At 40.4% G+C, this 15,319-nt stretch overlaps 1 protein-coding gene across 1 annotated transcript; it reads left to right on the top strand.

Moving 5' to 3' along the window:
• On the top strand, positions 1-8,550 carry LOC141758766 (heparan sulfate glucosamine 3-O-sulfotransferase 2-like). Its single transcript, XM_074620420.1, has 2 exons — positions 1-1,126; positions 6,917-8,550. Exons 1-2 carry the CDS (start codon positions 621-623, stop codon positions 7,533-7,535), a joined length of 1,125 nt encoding a protein of 374 aa, XP_074476521.1. The 5' UTR covers positions 1-620; the 3' UTR covers positions 7,536-8,550.
• Positions 8,551-15,319: the final 6,769 nt, after the last annotated feature.

The following is a 15,319-nucleotide window of genomic DNA, read 5'->3' as shown; positions in this document are numbered from 1 at the left end:
ATACGATTCTGAATCTCATCTTGCTGGAAAAAAACCCTTCACATAGAGTATGAGGATGCATTCAACTGGCAAAAATGAAGCTTCCATGTTTCCTATGCAGCAGCATCAGCATCAGCATCAGCATCATCATCAGCTATACATCCTATACTACGTATGTGCCAAAACCGTTGCTGAGAAGTGAGTAAAGTCAGATGAATGAGAGAGGGAGAGCTGCATACTTTCTTTTTATTTATTTTTTTGAATGCAAAGATGCTGTGACGTCACCGTGTTGTAATATCTCTCTGTATCTCAGCTGGGTTTGGAGCTGCCTGTCAGAGCGCGCACTCACTCCTCCACTGCTCCTCTCACTCGTGCGCGGTGACCATGGAGACGTCCAGGAGTTTTACAGCAGCATCATCTCCAAACTCAGTACGCAGCAGCAGAGGATGCTTCTTCAATGAACCAAGGTTGGATTGTGTTAAAATGCTCCGGGGATGAAGTGGTGGAAGTGTTGACTACCATCTGACAAAGACGCAGAAGTTGTCTTTTATTTTTTTCCTGCTTTTTGGAGACAGTTCAAAAACAACATCAGAGAGGACGGATCCATTAGAAAACCATGCACTGTTCATATCCATGGAGAGATGGCATGCGTGCTCCTCTTCACTCGACTTCTTCCCTTCTCACACCGGCTCACAAGAACATCCATCTGCTTGTTATCAGTTTTCCTTTCTTATCTATGCTACTGCGCACTATTCCCAGCCGACACCACCACCACCTCCATCATCATGCAGAAGCCAGGTGATCCGACGCCCAGCTGCCATCAGCGCGTAATCCTGGCTGATGGAGCCAAGAGGCGCATCCAGAAATCAGCCTCCTCCTGCGGCTCTGCGAGGCCGAGCAGCGTGGAGGCATCCCGGCTGAAAAGCGACCACCAAAACCCTCCTTCTTCAGTCGACACGCCCAGTCCTCCCATGGGGAATTTAAAGTTTGGGAATAAAAAGTTGCCCAACGCCATCATAGTCGGTGTGAAGAAAGGAGGCACCAGAGCTGTGCTGGAGTTCATCAGGATCCATCCGGACGTGAGAGCTGCTGGTACTGAGACACACTTCTTCGATAGGAACTATGACAGAGGCCTGGAGTGGTACAGGTGAGGAGGAGCATGTGTCTCACCTGCACAGGTGTTATAATCTAATCTGTGGCACCAAGATTTTACAGTTTAATCAGGTTTTGTACCAAGAAATCAAAGATGTGGTGAAAGTTTCTACACTTGGAGGGTTATAAGTGACACTACACTGTAAACAATTGCTGTTAATTTACAGCAGGATTTCAACAGTATTAACCTGTTATTGCTAAAAACAGTGCTTTACTGTTAATACAAAAGATAATGTTTATTAAAATGTATGTAAAAAATACAACCTAAATAGTGCATTCAAACAAATCAGTAAAATAATGTAAAAGAAATGTGGAAAAACAGCTATATAATGTATAAACAGTAAATTAACTGTAAAATACTGTGAAATTAATAAAAAAAAAACAGTTCAAACTGTATTTTTCATTTACAGTTTAAAGCTGTAAATTAATAATAATAATGTTAATTTTACAGAAACATAAAGGCAACCCTGCTGCCAGTTCTTTACTGTTATTTTACTGGGAAATTCTTAACAGTGAGGTTTCGTGGCAAGGTAAGGCAAAGCATCTTTATTTGTAGAGCACATTACAGCAACAGGGCAATTCAAAGTGCTTTACATAAACATTCAAGAACAATGCAACAAAGTGCAAAAGAAAATTAAGACATAATTAAAACAGTTATAAAAACATTAAATATTAGAAAATAGAAACAAGCTAAAAAAGCTATAGGATAGAAGCTAAAATAGAGTATAACACACAAGAGTAAAAGCTCTAGTGCAGTATATAAGATCATCATCTAGTTTAATAAAAGGCAGCAGCAAACAGGAAAGTTTGAAGCTTTGATTTAAAGAACTCAGAGTTGGAGTTGGTCCTGCAGGTTTCTGGGAGCTTGTTCCAAATATCTGGATGGTTCATAACATAGCAGGAGATCAGATATGCCAAGAAATCAAAGATGTGGTGAAAGTTTCTACACTTGGAGAGTTATAACTGACACTAGTTCTACTTTATTAGTAAAAGTGAAGCTTTTCATTATAGGCTGGAGGCCCCCAAAGACACCTGAGGGTCTCTGGACAGGTAAGGCTGATGGTCAGCTGTGGGGTAACTGAAGTATTTTTCAACCTGTACCCTATTTTCCCATGTTTTTGTGTCTAATGGGGACAACAATTTTTGAAATAGGTCCAGTATTGTGCAGGGCAGGGTCTGAAATGAACCTTTTTCCTCACATGCCACTGTGGCAGGTCATTAAACATTTCTACCGGCCACTCAATGTTTTTGTCTGCCACTTCTGAAATCTAGGTAGAATGCTTTAAAACTGTAAACACTGAGTCAGTGGTACCAGACTGTAGAATTATGGAATATATTATGTAACCTTAATGCATGACTGTATTTGTTAACACTTCATTTTACAGGTCTACAAATTTCATGGTAACTAGGTGATAATTAGCAAGTAACCTATTTGAAATTCTTTGGAATTACCCCAATTTTTACTAAATATTTACCTCCAAATCCAAAACTAATAGAAGACACTTCTGATCAGGCACAAATCTCACCATTAATGTGACTTATTGTCTACACAAATTTAACCTGGTAGCTAATGTAATGATTCAGGGAGTTTTTTAAAGATATTTCAAAGAATTTATTTACTAATTATTATCTATTTACCAGCAGACATGGAAATAAAGCATATCAATTAACTTTGTATTCTTTTTCCTGGAAATATATTAATTAAATTACCAGCTATTGGGGAAATAGCAGAATATAATTATTAAATGATCTTTATAGTAAAGTAATTTTCATTACATTTATAGGTAAATATTGGGGTATTTTCGCAGTAATTCTAAAGAAATTTCAAATACTTGCTAATTATCACCTAATTACAGTGAAATTTGTGGATTTGTGTTACCATATATTTAATTTAGGCTTTAGAATTGCTTAGTAAAAATAATATTTCTTAATACAAGGAAAACTTGTCTGCCATGGTGGCAGGTGACCTGAAATTTGCAATGTCTGAGAACATTATGGAAAGAACCCTACAGAGAAATAACACGTTGTTCTCTTACCTGTCACTTGATCCAGTCAGTTACTGCGTCCAAATCCCGTTCAACGAGAAGTCTCGTTGTGAAATCTCGTTGTGAAATCTGAATATCCGGCTCAAATAACGTTAAATACGGGCAGCCCGTCGAATTCAAAGACCTCATACACATTGTAGAAATTATCTAAATATTCAGCCATGACATTGAACATCTTTTAGATAACACTAAGATACGCTTTCTGTACTAAAACACGACAAACTGTCCGGCTTTTCACTCGCGTTTCCACCATGGATGTTTCACCTGTTGTCTTCCTGCAACACGACATCTCGCGATATTTCAGTCAGAACGAGACTTCTCCAGTTTTTCTTCTTTCAAAATAAAAATCTATTCCTGAGGGTGTTCCCTGACAAAATACTTCAAATAATTCAAAGAAAGGCAAAAAGCATTGGTGTAATGTAACTGAGTACATTTACTCAAGTACTGTAGGCCTTCTTAAGTAGATTTTTTAGGTTCTTGTAGGCTACTTTTACGTGAGTATTTCCATTATTCTACTTCATATTCTACTCCACTACATCTCAGAGGGAAATGTTGTACTTGTTACTCCACTGCATTAATTTGACACTTACAGTTACTAGTTACTTTTTACATAAAAAAAAACATATATGATGCAGTAGCCTACTATACTGCTAATCTACCCAGTAGTATACAATTGTATACTACTGGGTAGATTAGCAGCTTTAAAGCATTTAAAATTGGCTCCACGTTGACGAACTACAACGTTAAAATGCTCTTACATGTATTTGTTGGTGATAAAAACACAAAAAAATCTATAATAATATAACACTGTGAAAGGAGCCATTCTGCATCATGAGTGCTATTTACTTTTCATACTTAAAGTAATTTTTTGCCAACAGTACTTTCATACTTTTATTTAACCAACATTTTGAATGCAGGACTTTTACTTTTAGTATTTTCACAGTTTAGTACTTTTACTTCAGTAAATTATCTGAATACTTCTTCCACTACTAGGTAAAAGCTGAGACAAATGGTGGCCTCTGCCTCCAGCCAGTTTCTAGTAGTACAAGTGAAAAGCACATTAAATCAGCTGCTTACTGTCAAAAATGTGATTTGTCCCCTTCCCTCCCCTCGGTGCCTCTCTGTGTACATTATGTTTTGAGGCGGGTAAACATGCTGGATGGGTTTTTCTGCAGTCTCTCGGCTCATTTCACGTTCTTATTGCAGGAAACTTTTGAGGCCAGAGCACTGTTTACATCGGCAGAAAAGTGGCCCTCTTGTTTTGATGTACTGTAGAGCAATTCATCAGATTTCTCATAAAACCCAACCTCTCGGGGCAAACAGCATAAACTGCGACGTGCGGGCCGGCTGTCGCTGGCACGCCTCTGAGCTATTGTCCTGTTTGTATATATGGCAATTAAACTCATCTCAAAAATGAATGTTTAAGTATAGGATTTATTTCTAAAATGAAACATGACGCATCTTTAACTAGGTGCAACTAACAAAGAGAGTTTAAAACATCCACATCATTATTTAATTACAGCTTTAGATCAGAAATGTTCTGGTTTAGTCATGAAATATCATGCACGCATACAGACAACCCATCATGCACACACGCACTCACACTCATGTTAATGATTGGCTGTCATGCAACCTGCAGGGGGGATGAGTACCAGTGGTATTATAGAATAATTATAAACTGAAGGTATTGCCACTAATTGGCACTTTTCAGGGCGATTAGCGGCTGAAGCCCTTTTCATCTCAGAGATGTGTCTTGGAGATGTTAACCAGGAGTGAACCCTCGCCTATTACCGTGGTTTGATTGTCAGCTGTCAACGCTGGCGAGGAAAGGTCAAATGCCGACTCAGTGACTTTTGAGGATCGCTTTCAAAACAAACTCTCAGGAAACTTTCCTGTAAACACTCATCAATAAGGGCCAAATTATTGAATAGTCGTAGTCTAATTCTCGATATGCAAATGAGAAGAAATGCAATAATGAGTCAGCGTTAGCGGGGCTAAAAGCAACAGGGGGCTGTGTCCATTTTGATGCTCCAGTGTTCATTTTCCAGCTGTTTCAGTCAACTTTATGCTACAGTGTCACTCCAGCTAAATCACCAGCTAGTTAAGACATGACATGATGCATCGCTCGCTTGTATTCGTCAGTCAAGTAACCATCCAATGCATCATTCAAATTCACAAGTTAAAACCACTGTGTGTAGGATCGAAACATTTCTGAAATGGTGCCCCCTAGTGGTAGTATCGATACAATGGGGATAAGTTGAAAACAACACATTGACTGCACCAATCTTTTTCTATAAACAGCCTGTTGTCATTCCCAGTGCGTGAATAACAGAGACTTTGTCATGCCCTTTATCGCTTGTATGAAACGCACCGGGCTTTCCATTAACTGCAATCTAAACCCATGCGCGGCAACAGTAAACACTCTGAAAGTGTTCCAGGTGTGACACACATAGGGTGGGAGGGAGGGATGATGGATGGGTCCAACAAACACAAGGCTTTCATCCAGGAGACTGCTATTCGTGTCCTGTGCGTCACGTTACAATCAGCTGATTGTTTGTGTCCCGTGTTCACAGCGCTCTGTTTCCTTTTCACTTTACAAACGTAGTAATTTTAGGCCCAACCATGTTGCTTTTTTCCCTGAACCTAACTAGGTAGTTTTGTTGCCTAAACCTAAGCAAATGTTTTTGAATAATTCACAATGTTTACCATGTGTTTACTGTTACCGAAAAGTCACGCCAAGGGGTCTGACAAAGCGCGAGTATGTGACGAGTTGGGATGAGAACGTGTTGCTGTAAACAAAAACCATCATAATCATTTGGAAGATGCTATAGTATTCATCACATACAGTAGGGGCTTTAATTTACAGGTAGAGCTGCAACGGTAGTTGATTAAATGATTAGTCGATCGACAGAAAATGAATCGGCAACTATTTGATTAATCGTTCAAGTGATTTTCAAGTACAAATCCAAACAATATCTTGTTTAAGGTTCTGAAATGTGGACATTTTTCCTTGTCTTAACATTATCGTAAATTGAATATTTTTAGGTTTTGGAGTGCCGGTCGGACCAAACAAGAAACCAGCTTGGGACCTAGGAAATTGTAATGGACATTTTGAACAGTTTTCTGATGATATACAGACCAAATGATATATCGATTAGTTAAGAAAATACTCAGCAGAATAATCAATTATAAAGATAATTGTTAATTGCAGCTCCAGGTCTTTGTTCTTGTTCAAACTTCAAACTTTTACTCTGTGAAGACATACCTGTTCGGTTCATTTCTTTCAAAGACAACAATGGCCTAGTTTGAAGACCCAGAAGTAACCTAACAGAGTCACTCTGCTATATGGGTTCTGTTTGCATTCACAGTGATTTATTACTCTTGAACACGCCGGGCTGATGCACGGGAGGGCTGTCTGCGAGACAAGTCTCCTGTGACAACAGTCTACTATGACTTTGCGTCCTATTATCATTTACATCAAGAAACTGGGTTCATGTCCAAACTGGAGCTTCTCAGTTATAGGGTGCTTTTGTGCCTTTGAAAAGCCACTTGTGTAATCTTGCCCTAAATAGACATCTAATACACACTTTTTCCTTTCGACAGAGTGAAACGCAAGGGCGTCGTGTCCCCTGTGTGTCGATTCAAAAAAGCAAGAAAATGTCATAAAAATACTCTTAAAGTAATGTGAATGTAAATGAGGAAACCTTTCTCTTACTTTGTGTTTTTCATCTTTTATTCAGAGGTTTAATGCCAAGGACTCTTGAAAGCCAAATCACAATGGAGAAGACGCCGAGCTACTTTGTGACAAAAGAGACGCCGCACCGGATCTCCGCCATGTCCCGAGACACCAAGCTCATCGTGGTGGTGCGTGACCCCGTCACTCGTGCAATATCAGATTACACCCAGACTTTATCCAAGACCCCCGACCTGCCGAGCTTCCAGGATCTGGCCTTCAGAAACCAGAGCCTGGGCATCGTGGACACGTCGTGGAACGCCATTCGCATCGGCCTGTACGCTCTGCACCTTGAAAACTGGCTTCGCTACTTCCCCCTGGCTCAGATCCACTTTGTGAGCGGAGAGCGTCTTATCACAGACCCGGCAGGGGAGTTGGCTCGGGTGCAAGACTTCCTTGGGCTAAAGCGCATTGTCACAGACAAACACTTCTATTTCAACCGCACCAAAGGCTTCCCTTGCCTTAAGAAGCCGGAGAGCAGCGGGTCGCCTCGCTGCCTGGGCAAGTCCAAGGGCAGAACTCACGTGCAGATAGACACAGACGCTATTGAGCAACTGCGAGACTTCTATAGGCCGTACAATGTCAAGTTTTATGAAATGGTGGGTCACGATTTCAAGTGGGAGTAGAGGTTTCACAGATATTTTTAAACGGCACAAGAAAGATTTATGTATTCCACAAATTCAAAAAAAGGTTTGCCTGCATTAATATGACACGGCGAGGGCGGATAGCCAACTATCAGCAGACGATTTTCAAGTGGCAAAAGCAGTATTATTATTTTTGAAGTGACACTAATGAACAGAGCAAAATCTAAGATGAGTTACCAGCCAGCATCAGCATCCTGTTTGTTGCCGATATAGCCGTCATTTCAGCTTCAGGATCACATCATTTCTGTTCCTGTTACTGCGTTTAATTGCTGACTAGATTCCCCACCTGCTGACTGGTTTATATATAAATAATAAAAAAAGCGAAATTCCAGGGAATGGGATTAGTTCCTCTTAAAACCTGCTTCACTAATCACGGCAGGGCTTGAAAGCAAGACCTTGGAAAATGTCAGTGAAGTCTTCAGGGAGAGCGGGATTAAGCTGCAGCACTGTGGTGGTAAATCTGAAAATGTAAAGCCATAAGTGTGAACCACCTAATATCACTTACTGTTGGTCTCATCAGTTTCTATACAGGGCGGAAGGTATTCTGTCTCATTCTGTCCAGCATGAATCAGGTAGAGTAAGTTAATATATACGCTGCAATACGCAGCTCTTCACTTTGTTCTCTGTGCTTTCTTTGCAAAAACCATGTTTATATTTTTGTTACAGAAGTATTTAATCACTACCTTCGCCACAATGCTTGTCCATGAACGCCATTAAATGAAACAGAAGCACAAATACCTTTATGACATTTTTTAATTCTGTCTCATCTGAAACCTTGACCTTGATGTTGAATCCCTTTTTTTAATCCCTGAATCTGCACTGTACCTCCCTTTTCATATCTAGCCAGCAAAAATTCAGCAGATTAGACCACTTACAGTTCTCGCATACGTCGCCAGTGCTGCTACTGAAAACATACCCTTTGAGGTTTTTATTGCATTCTGTAAGGTTTGTTGTGTGTGCCCCGGCGGTGGTATAGGTGGATGAGTGGGTGTAGGTGTGAGGAATTTCAATCACTTTTCAAAGACAAAGCAGCGAACACCTCGTTGTGGCAGGTTATCAAATAGATTCTGGGACTGCGTGTCACATGATTGCGGTGAAAAGTTTGGATTTGGCTACATGGGATGAATACTAAAGCCGCACTGTCTGAGCTTGAGCCAGAATGATACAGTACTATAAAAACAAAGGGGGAAACTACTTTGTGATGCATGAATAGGGGATATAAGAGATTATCTTATCATTTCAAGCAGTTCATTGTAAATGATTCAATTTCCACATCACACATTATGATGTTACAGCTTAAATTGCACTTTAAATTTACAGTTGAAATTAAAGTATTTTTTTAGTATACATTACATATATGCTACCATTAACTATATGTATGAATACTTGTGTTTAAGAGGAACTTAGAAATAAATTTCACCAAAAACACAGGACACCAGGAGGCCGCTGTCCATGTCCCGTGTGAAAGCAAAAGTCAACAATAACTTACGTAACGTTACATAACAATCTTTTCCTAAACCTAATCAAGTTGTTTTGTTGCCTAAACCTAACCAAGTTGTTTCCTGTGAAGTTTATTTTGAAAAGACAATGTATGCATGTGACAAGCGGAAATTTACACATGCAAAACTGACACTAGAGGTCATAGTTTGAAGCTTAGTGCCACTGACCAAGCTGCCATATTTGACGAGTCTGGAGTGAGAATGTGATGTAATAACAGCGTAGTTAAAGAGTAGCCTATGAGGGCTATAAAATAAAATGGCCCTGCTGTCGGCCTAATGGGCTGTCTGTACTCCTGCACTTGCATTCAATAGAATAATTTAGTTCTAGGTCCCCTATAAATGCAAATTTATGACCTCTTTATTCTCTGTAGGCTACTTTTTCTCTAGTACATATACCAGTAAGTATTTCATCAGAACCCTGTATGAGCTGAGCAATGATTATATCAACATCATAAAATTTATATCCACCAGAGTAACCAGACACATTGACGGTGAGACTGCGAGGGTTCACTGAAGTACAGAAATACAGAACAGCAGAGACTTACTCAGCATTTTAATGTGTATCTTTCAATATCACAAGTACCAGACGTTGGAACATTGAACTCTGAGAATCTGTTTCCTTAACTAATAATACTCATTAATAATGATTTGGCTTCCAGTGAAAATGTAGGACACGTTGGTCCTCTCTGTTATCTACATACCTCAGAAGTCTAGTACTTTTATCTGTTTGAATACTACTTCATCTGAGGCCCGATTGAAATTCGCATGTAACAGAGTATCCTTTGAAGATTTCTTGGTGTCTGACATAGAAATACAGAAAGTGTAGCTCAGGAAGCCTAAAATCTGCTCTTGTTTTCATGTTCAGACTCTCTCCTCGGTCTTTGCATCTAGTGCTCACATTGTTAAGAGTAAAAAAATCATGAAAGATGCTCCACTCTCTGTGGCCCTCTCTCAGCCCTAGACGTCTGCCTTTCCTTTCTCTCTCAGCTTCTCATTCACTCGCTCTCCTTGTCCTCACATTCATTAAACTCATACGACCTCCAGGTGAGGTGGGGGCGTATATATAGGCGGTGAGGCTGCACCACCTCCGATGCCCTCCTTGTCATCGTGCTCGCCGGCTGCAGCTCATTTCAGTGGCTTTCTGAGCGCACACAGGTGAGCGTCTATCCGGTCGTCACAGGCGAGCTGCAACTCTCTATATGGTACACATGGGTCCTAATTAGGCCTGAGGGCTGGAGAGGAGCGATCCCCTAGAACAAGCAGCAGCCACAGTCTGATTAGACTCTGCTAGTGAACAGCTCTCCAGAGATTGTGTGCAGGTCAAAACTCTCTCTTTCTCTCTCTCTCACACTCTCTCTCTCACACACTCAGCTTTCTTTTCAAATATGAATTCCCTCAGGAACCAGTCAATGCAAATCACGAAACCCTTTGCATTCCGGAGCACTACGACGTGACCTATTTGCACTCCAGCTAATGAGGTGCTTGTTAAGCTTAATGAGTATTTGTTAAAACTGATGTGTGATTAATATTTTTTTTTATTTTTCGTGCTGATATGAAACATCACGACTAAATGAACTATTTCCCTTTAGGTTATGTTGTGGATTTGTCCTATATTGTAGGATTCACATCATGTCATCCCTATGGAGCAGCCTGGTCATTATTTAATGCCTGAAAGGATCAGTGTTGAAGAATGCGAGTTATTGCTGAGACTAATAATACGACTTTAAGGACAAGTGCAGCCACGTATTGTTCTTTTTTAGAGTTTTAGAAAGAGGTTTAAAGCTTTTTTGATCATCATTTTTGAACGTTGTGATCTATCGATTAAAGCTTAAAGCAGCAATATTGTTTTTTACCGTATAGGGGTGAAAATCAAAATAGAAAAGGTCTGCTTTTCTCTAAAGCATCAAGTAAAATTAAGCACAGTAGCTGACTTTAAATGTTTAAATGTCACACTGATGTTCCTTGTGCACATACTGTAATGTAGTTCATCTGCAGAGTCCCTGTTGGTTAATGTAGCTTCAAACATTCACTCTTTTGGATTTTTAATGAGCTCAGAAGTGAGATAGAAGCAGCGGCAAAGGATTTTTTCAAAAGGAATCCTTCCCTGAAACGTTAATATTGCTCTCATTTTTGTTGTTCACAATACAATACAATTTTTTTTAATGCATGCCTACAGGAAAAATGCATTTTACATGCACGCTCTATTTAAGCGGCACTGAATTAAAATAGTATACATCGGCACAGAGTTCCTCGTTCCTTTGCTATGAGATAGAATGAGGTTCCCCGGTATCCGAGTGAGACAGCAGCTGACACTGCAGAGGCAGAGATTCAGCAGCAGTGCACCTCGCTCAGTCCTAATGCTTCAGAATAGTTTAACTTGTGCAGCCGACAGGATGTCCCAGTGGTCGAGATCACCAGTGGCTTAGGAGCCAAATTAAAATGAAGCGCTGACAACTGTGGCACACAGTCTCAAGTACGTAATGATACATGTTCTACAACTATTTGCAGACCAGTGTTGGAACTCCAGTCTGTAGGGATGACACTTAATAAGCGCGTGCATGTGCTCCATTAAAGCTCTTATTGATGACATTTTATGTAAAAGAATATTTTTTGGAAAAATAATACATCCACAGAGCCTTTAGAGATGTGCTGAATAAAAGAATGGCTTTTCCTGGAAAAAAAAAATATTATGATTGTGAATTAATCATTTTAAAAATGTTGGCAGGTCCAAAATTAACATTTTGTTTATCTCTGTGGAAGATTGTCAGGCTGTTAAATAGGTGTTATCAGTCGCTATAAGCCCCATAGATGTGGGTCAATAGGGGCCTACTACACCTACTAGTAGGTTTTATCATCTATTCACACGGTAGATCATCGAAAGAAGCTATAAAAGAACACAACAGTGACTTCTAGTGGCCGTAGTAATTATGACAGGAGCAGAAGCGGAAGTCACGAGTTGAGTATAGACCGAATATAGGGTGTAGGGTGGGGGTTGGGGACGATGGGTTGGATGCAAAAAAACACCTTTCACCCCGGAGACCGGAATTTTCATCCCGTGTGAAACCAACAATGTATTCATAGTTATTCTAACCCAAAACACGGTGTTTAACTGTTTTTTTGCCTAAACCTACAGTAACTGTTTTTTTTTTGTTGCCTAAACCCAAAGAAGTTGTAGTTTTATTGCCTAAACCTAAAAACAATGTTTCAACTGAAATGTAGATTTAAATGTAGGCCATGCTACCATGTCATATTTTGACAAATCAATGTTTCCCATTTGCATTCAGATCTTTGCATCTCCAAATCATCAGCCACCCCTTTTTAACTCGTCTCCAGCTGAGATTGAGAGGACGGTGACAAAGATGTGAGATATTGTTGGGCGGGTGCCCTTTCAAGATTGAGATCTGTGAAATCCTGCAAAGTCCTCCAAATTAGAAACAGTTGTTCAGTGCCGTCTCCTTGTTGTTGCATCCGTTTGTCAGACGAGCGGGAAGCCTGTTTTTTTTCAGTGGAGCAGCTAAAGTGAGGTGGAAAGCTGATTAGATTGGAGGAGTAGTCAGACCTCGGCGTCTCTCTCACCAGGAGATGTGTTCTAATTAGAGTGCGTGCCTCGTGTCTCGCTGAGGAGAATAACAAGCCTCATCCCGAGGCTGCATCCACGGCGAACCAAAACACATCTGATGCATCAGCAAGACCTGGACTCCACACCACACCTGAGTCAGTCGACATGCGGTGCATTAGGATTTTTGATGGGGGTTTACATCATGTGGCGGCGCTCTCTAAGCAGGAGACCGTTCAAAGCTGGAGCAACAATGAGGGGGAGCCAGGTACAGAGTTGCTCTGCTTCCAAACAGTTCTTTCAGGTAATGAACACTGAAACAAACCCCAATCATTAGCAAACTAATGGAAATTACATCAGTAGGGCAGAAATTTCTATGCTGCATTCATTCCTCTAAGAGGGTTTGTGTTTCTTCAACATATGGAGCATCTAAAAGGAGGGACAAACTGAAACCTGGATGACATTGTGGGGGCTGTGATTATGGGATGATCCTACATAAGCCTTCTCCAATGTGTGAAGCTATTTTAAATTACATGTCAGTCTTGGTTTGTTGTGCAAACGCTTTGACACATATTTTAAATGCAAAAGGAGGTTAGAGGAACAGTGTGTAGCATTTCAAGGGATCTATTAGCAGAAACGGAATAAAATATTCATAACTATGTTTTCATTAGTGTATAATCGCCAGTACAGTAGCCCAGAACGGACAAACCAAACTCTGGCTCTAGAGAGGGAGGACTTTACATTACCTAAAGGCCACCGTAGTTCTCCGACACGCTTGTGAAACTGCGCTAATGTGAGCCGCAGAGTGCAAAACAAGCCTCTGAGCGAAGTCTACCTCGGTTTTGCACACGTCGGCTCACGTTACTGCAGTCTTGGAAAGGGAGGAGTGAGCAGAGGGGTGCTCTGTTGGTTGCAATCTGCAACCACACCGCTAGATGTCGCCAAAAATCCTACACACTGTACCTTTAAGACCAATTGTCGCACGGCAGAATAATTCCAATTTGAAATGGGAAGTTTTGTTTGAATTGGTAGCAAAATTTGGTGAGAAAGACTACATTTAAAACAATTTCTGATCAGTAGAAGATTCCGTATTTGTTCTAAGGTTGAATTATAAGCATCAGTGATTTTAAATTGACCACCTTAAAGGTGCTCGATACGATAACCAAAGCATTAATATAACAGCTAACAACTATTTGAGATATAGAGGAGTAATGTCTACTTGAGCAGTTCTCCCTCGGTGTTAGCACCGTTAGCTATGAGCCGCCGGCTCAATAGAAATGCTCCCAATCTCACATTTAGCATCTTTGAAATGATATTATGCAAGATTTTTATGCACACCAATATATAAAATAAATATCATGTATTAAAGAAACATTTGATATTGATAGGTCTACATTCATTAATCTACTAAAAAATGGAAAATTGCAGATTCATTCAAATATTGATACATTAACTATCGATGTGCCTAAAAGTCAATCTAAGTTATGAAGGCAATATAAGATCATCTTTAGGACTCATAGAAATAATCCTGCAGTGCTTTCCTTCACAGAAATTTAAATTATACTCTATCAGACAATAAATTCTTTGTTATGCCCGTAAACATCAATGCACACATGCACACTCACACTCACACAGCGGAGGATGGTCCAACCTCCCCGGGCGGCTTGTCTCAGATTGGATGTCAGATGCTGGAGACAGCTGCACTCATCACAGCTTTTATGAATACATTACCTTTTATGTTCATCCAAACACTGATTTATCTTCCTCCCAAAATCAAACGGGACAGATATTCACTCACCGGTTTCAGAAACTAAGACAAATATCTGCAGCTAAAATAACTGCAAATCTTTCAGCCCAGTGGTAATTCAAAACCTCATCTTTGACAGAGTGTGTGTGCAGATGTTTGTGTGTGTTTTTTTGAGCAGAGATGGCTTATGAAATATCAAAGTGTGTTATTTGCCTCCGTGAAACTCCACAACATCAAAGACTCCCCCCCCCCCTCTCCCACAAGATCCCAAGAATCCTCGAGTTTTTTTTTTTTTTCGTTTTTTTTTACCCATGCAGCCTTGCCTGTCTTCCATCTCAGCATTGCTCAAAAGGCAAAATCCTCTAATGATACAAGATACAAGATGGAGAGACTGCTGCCAACAAAATGGGGAGAAAAAGAAAAAAAAAACATTTTGGGTGATGATTGACATCCCTGCATCTTTTTATTATTCCTGTGATGTTCGTCCAGACACACTGATGCCAGAAACTGTGGCCTCACACTTTGGCTGATGCAGCAATCTGGTGATACGCGTCTGTCTGTCTGCCAACCACCTGGCTGGAAGAAGCATAATCAACCTCGCAGTCAATCACTCCTCGCGCAGCCAATGGTGTAGGATGAGTGTCAGAGGAAGCGTGGCAGACGTGCGCTGGCTGTGTGTCCAACTTTGACACTTCACACCTTGCTCTCTAGCATCCTGATGAGTCCTCTGTATTGGCAAGGCCTTGGGATTCCAGCTACTGTGCATTATGTATCGGAGAAATGACGAGTGGGAGGAATATGGCTGCTGGGTCTCAGGCATTGTAGGTTTTAAGTATATCCTCTGCTATCTTAAGCAGAAATAGCACTTAGTTTCTTAAAATGTCAGTGAATTAATTAATCAACGCACTAGAGTTAAGCTGCAAGTTTTGTGGTTGTATCCTGAATGATGAAAAAAGGCTTTTGT

Source organism: Sebastes fasciatus, chromosome 20 (assembly GCF_043250625.1).
Source record: "Sebastes fasciatus isolate fSebFas1 chromosome 20, fSebFas1.pri, whole genome shotgun sequence".
In the NCBI taxonomy this organism is placed as follows: domain Eukaryota; kingdom Metazoa; phylum Chordata; class Actinopteri; order Perciformes; family Sebastidae; genus Sebastes; species Sebastes fasciatus.
This window is presented reverse-complemented; position numbering and strand designations above follow the sequence as displayed.

What these genes read in the sequence shown, in the direction of transcription:
- LOC141758766 (XM_074620420.1), top strand. Translation starts at nt 621, where the DNA reads ATGGCATGCGTGCTCCTCTTCACTCGACTTCTTCCCTTCTCACACCGG. An exon ending in AGAGGCCTGGAGTGGTACAG is followed by an intron (nt 1,127 to 6,916) that starts GTGAGGAGGAGC and finishes TCTTTTATTCAG; the next exon opens with AGGTTTAATGCCAAGGACTC.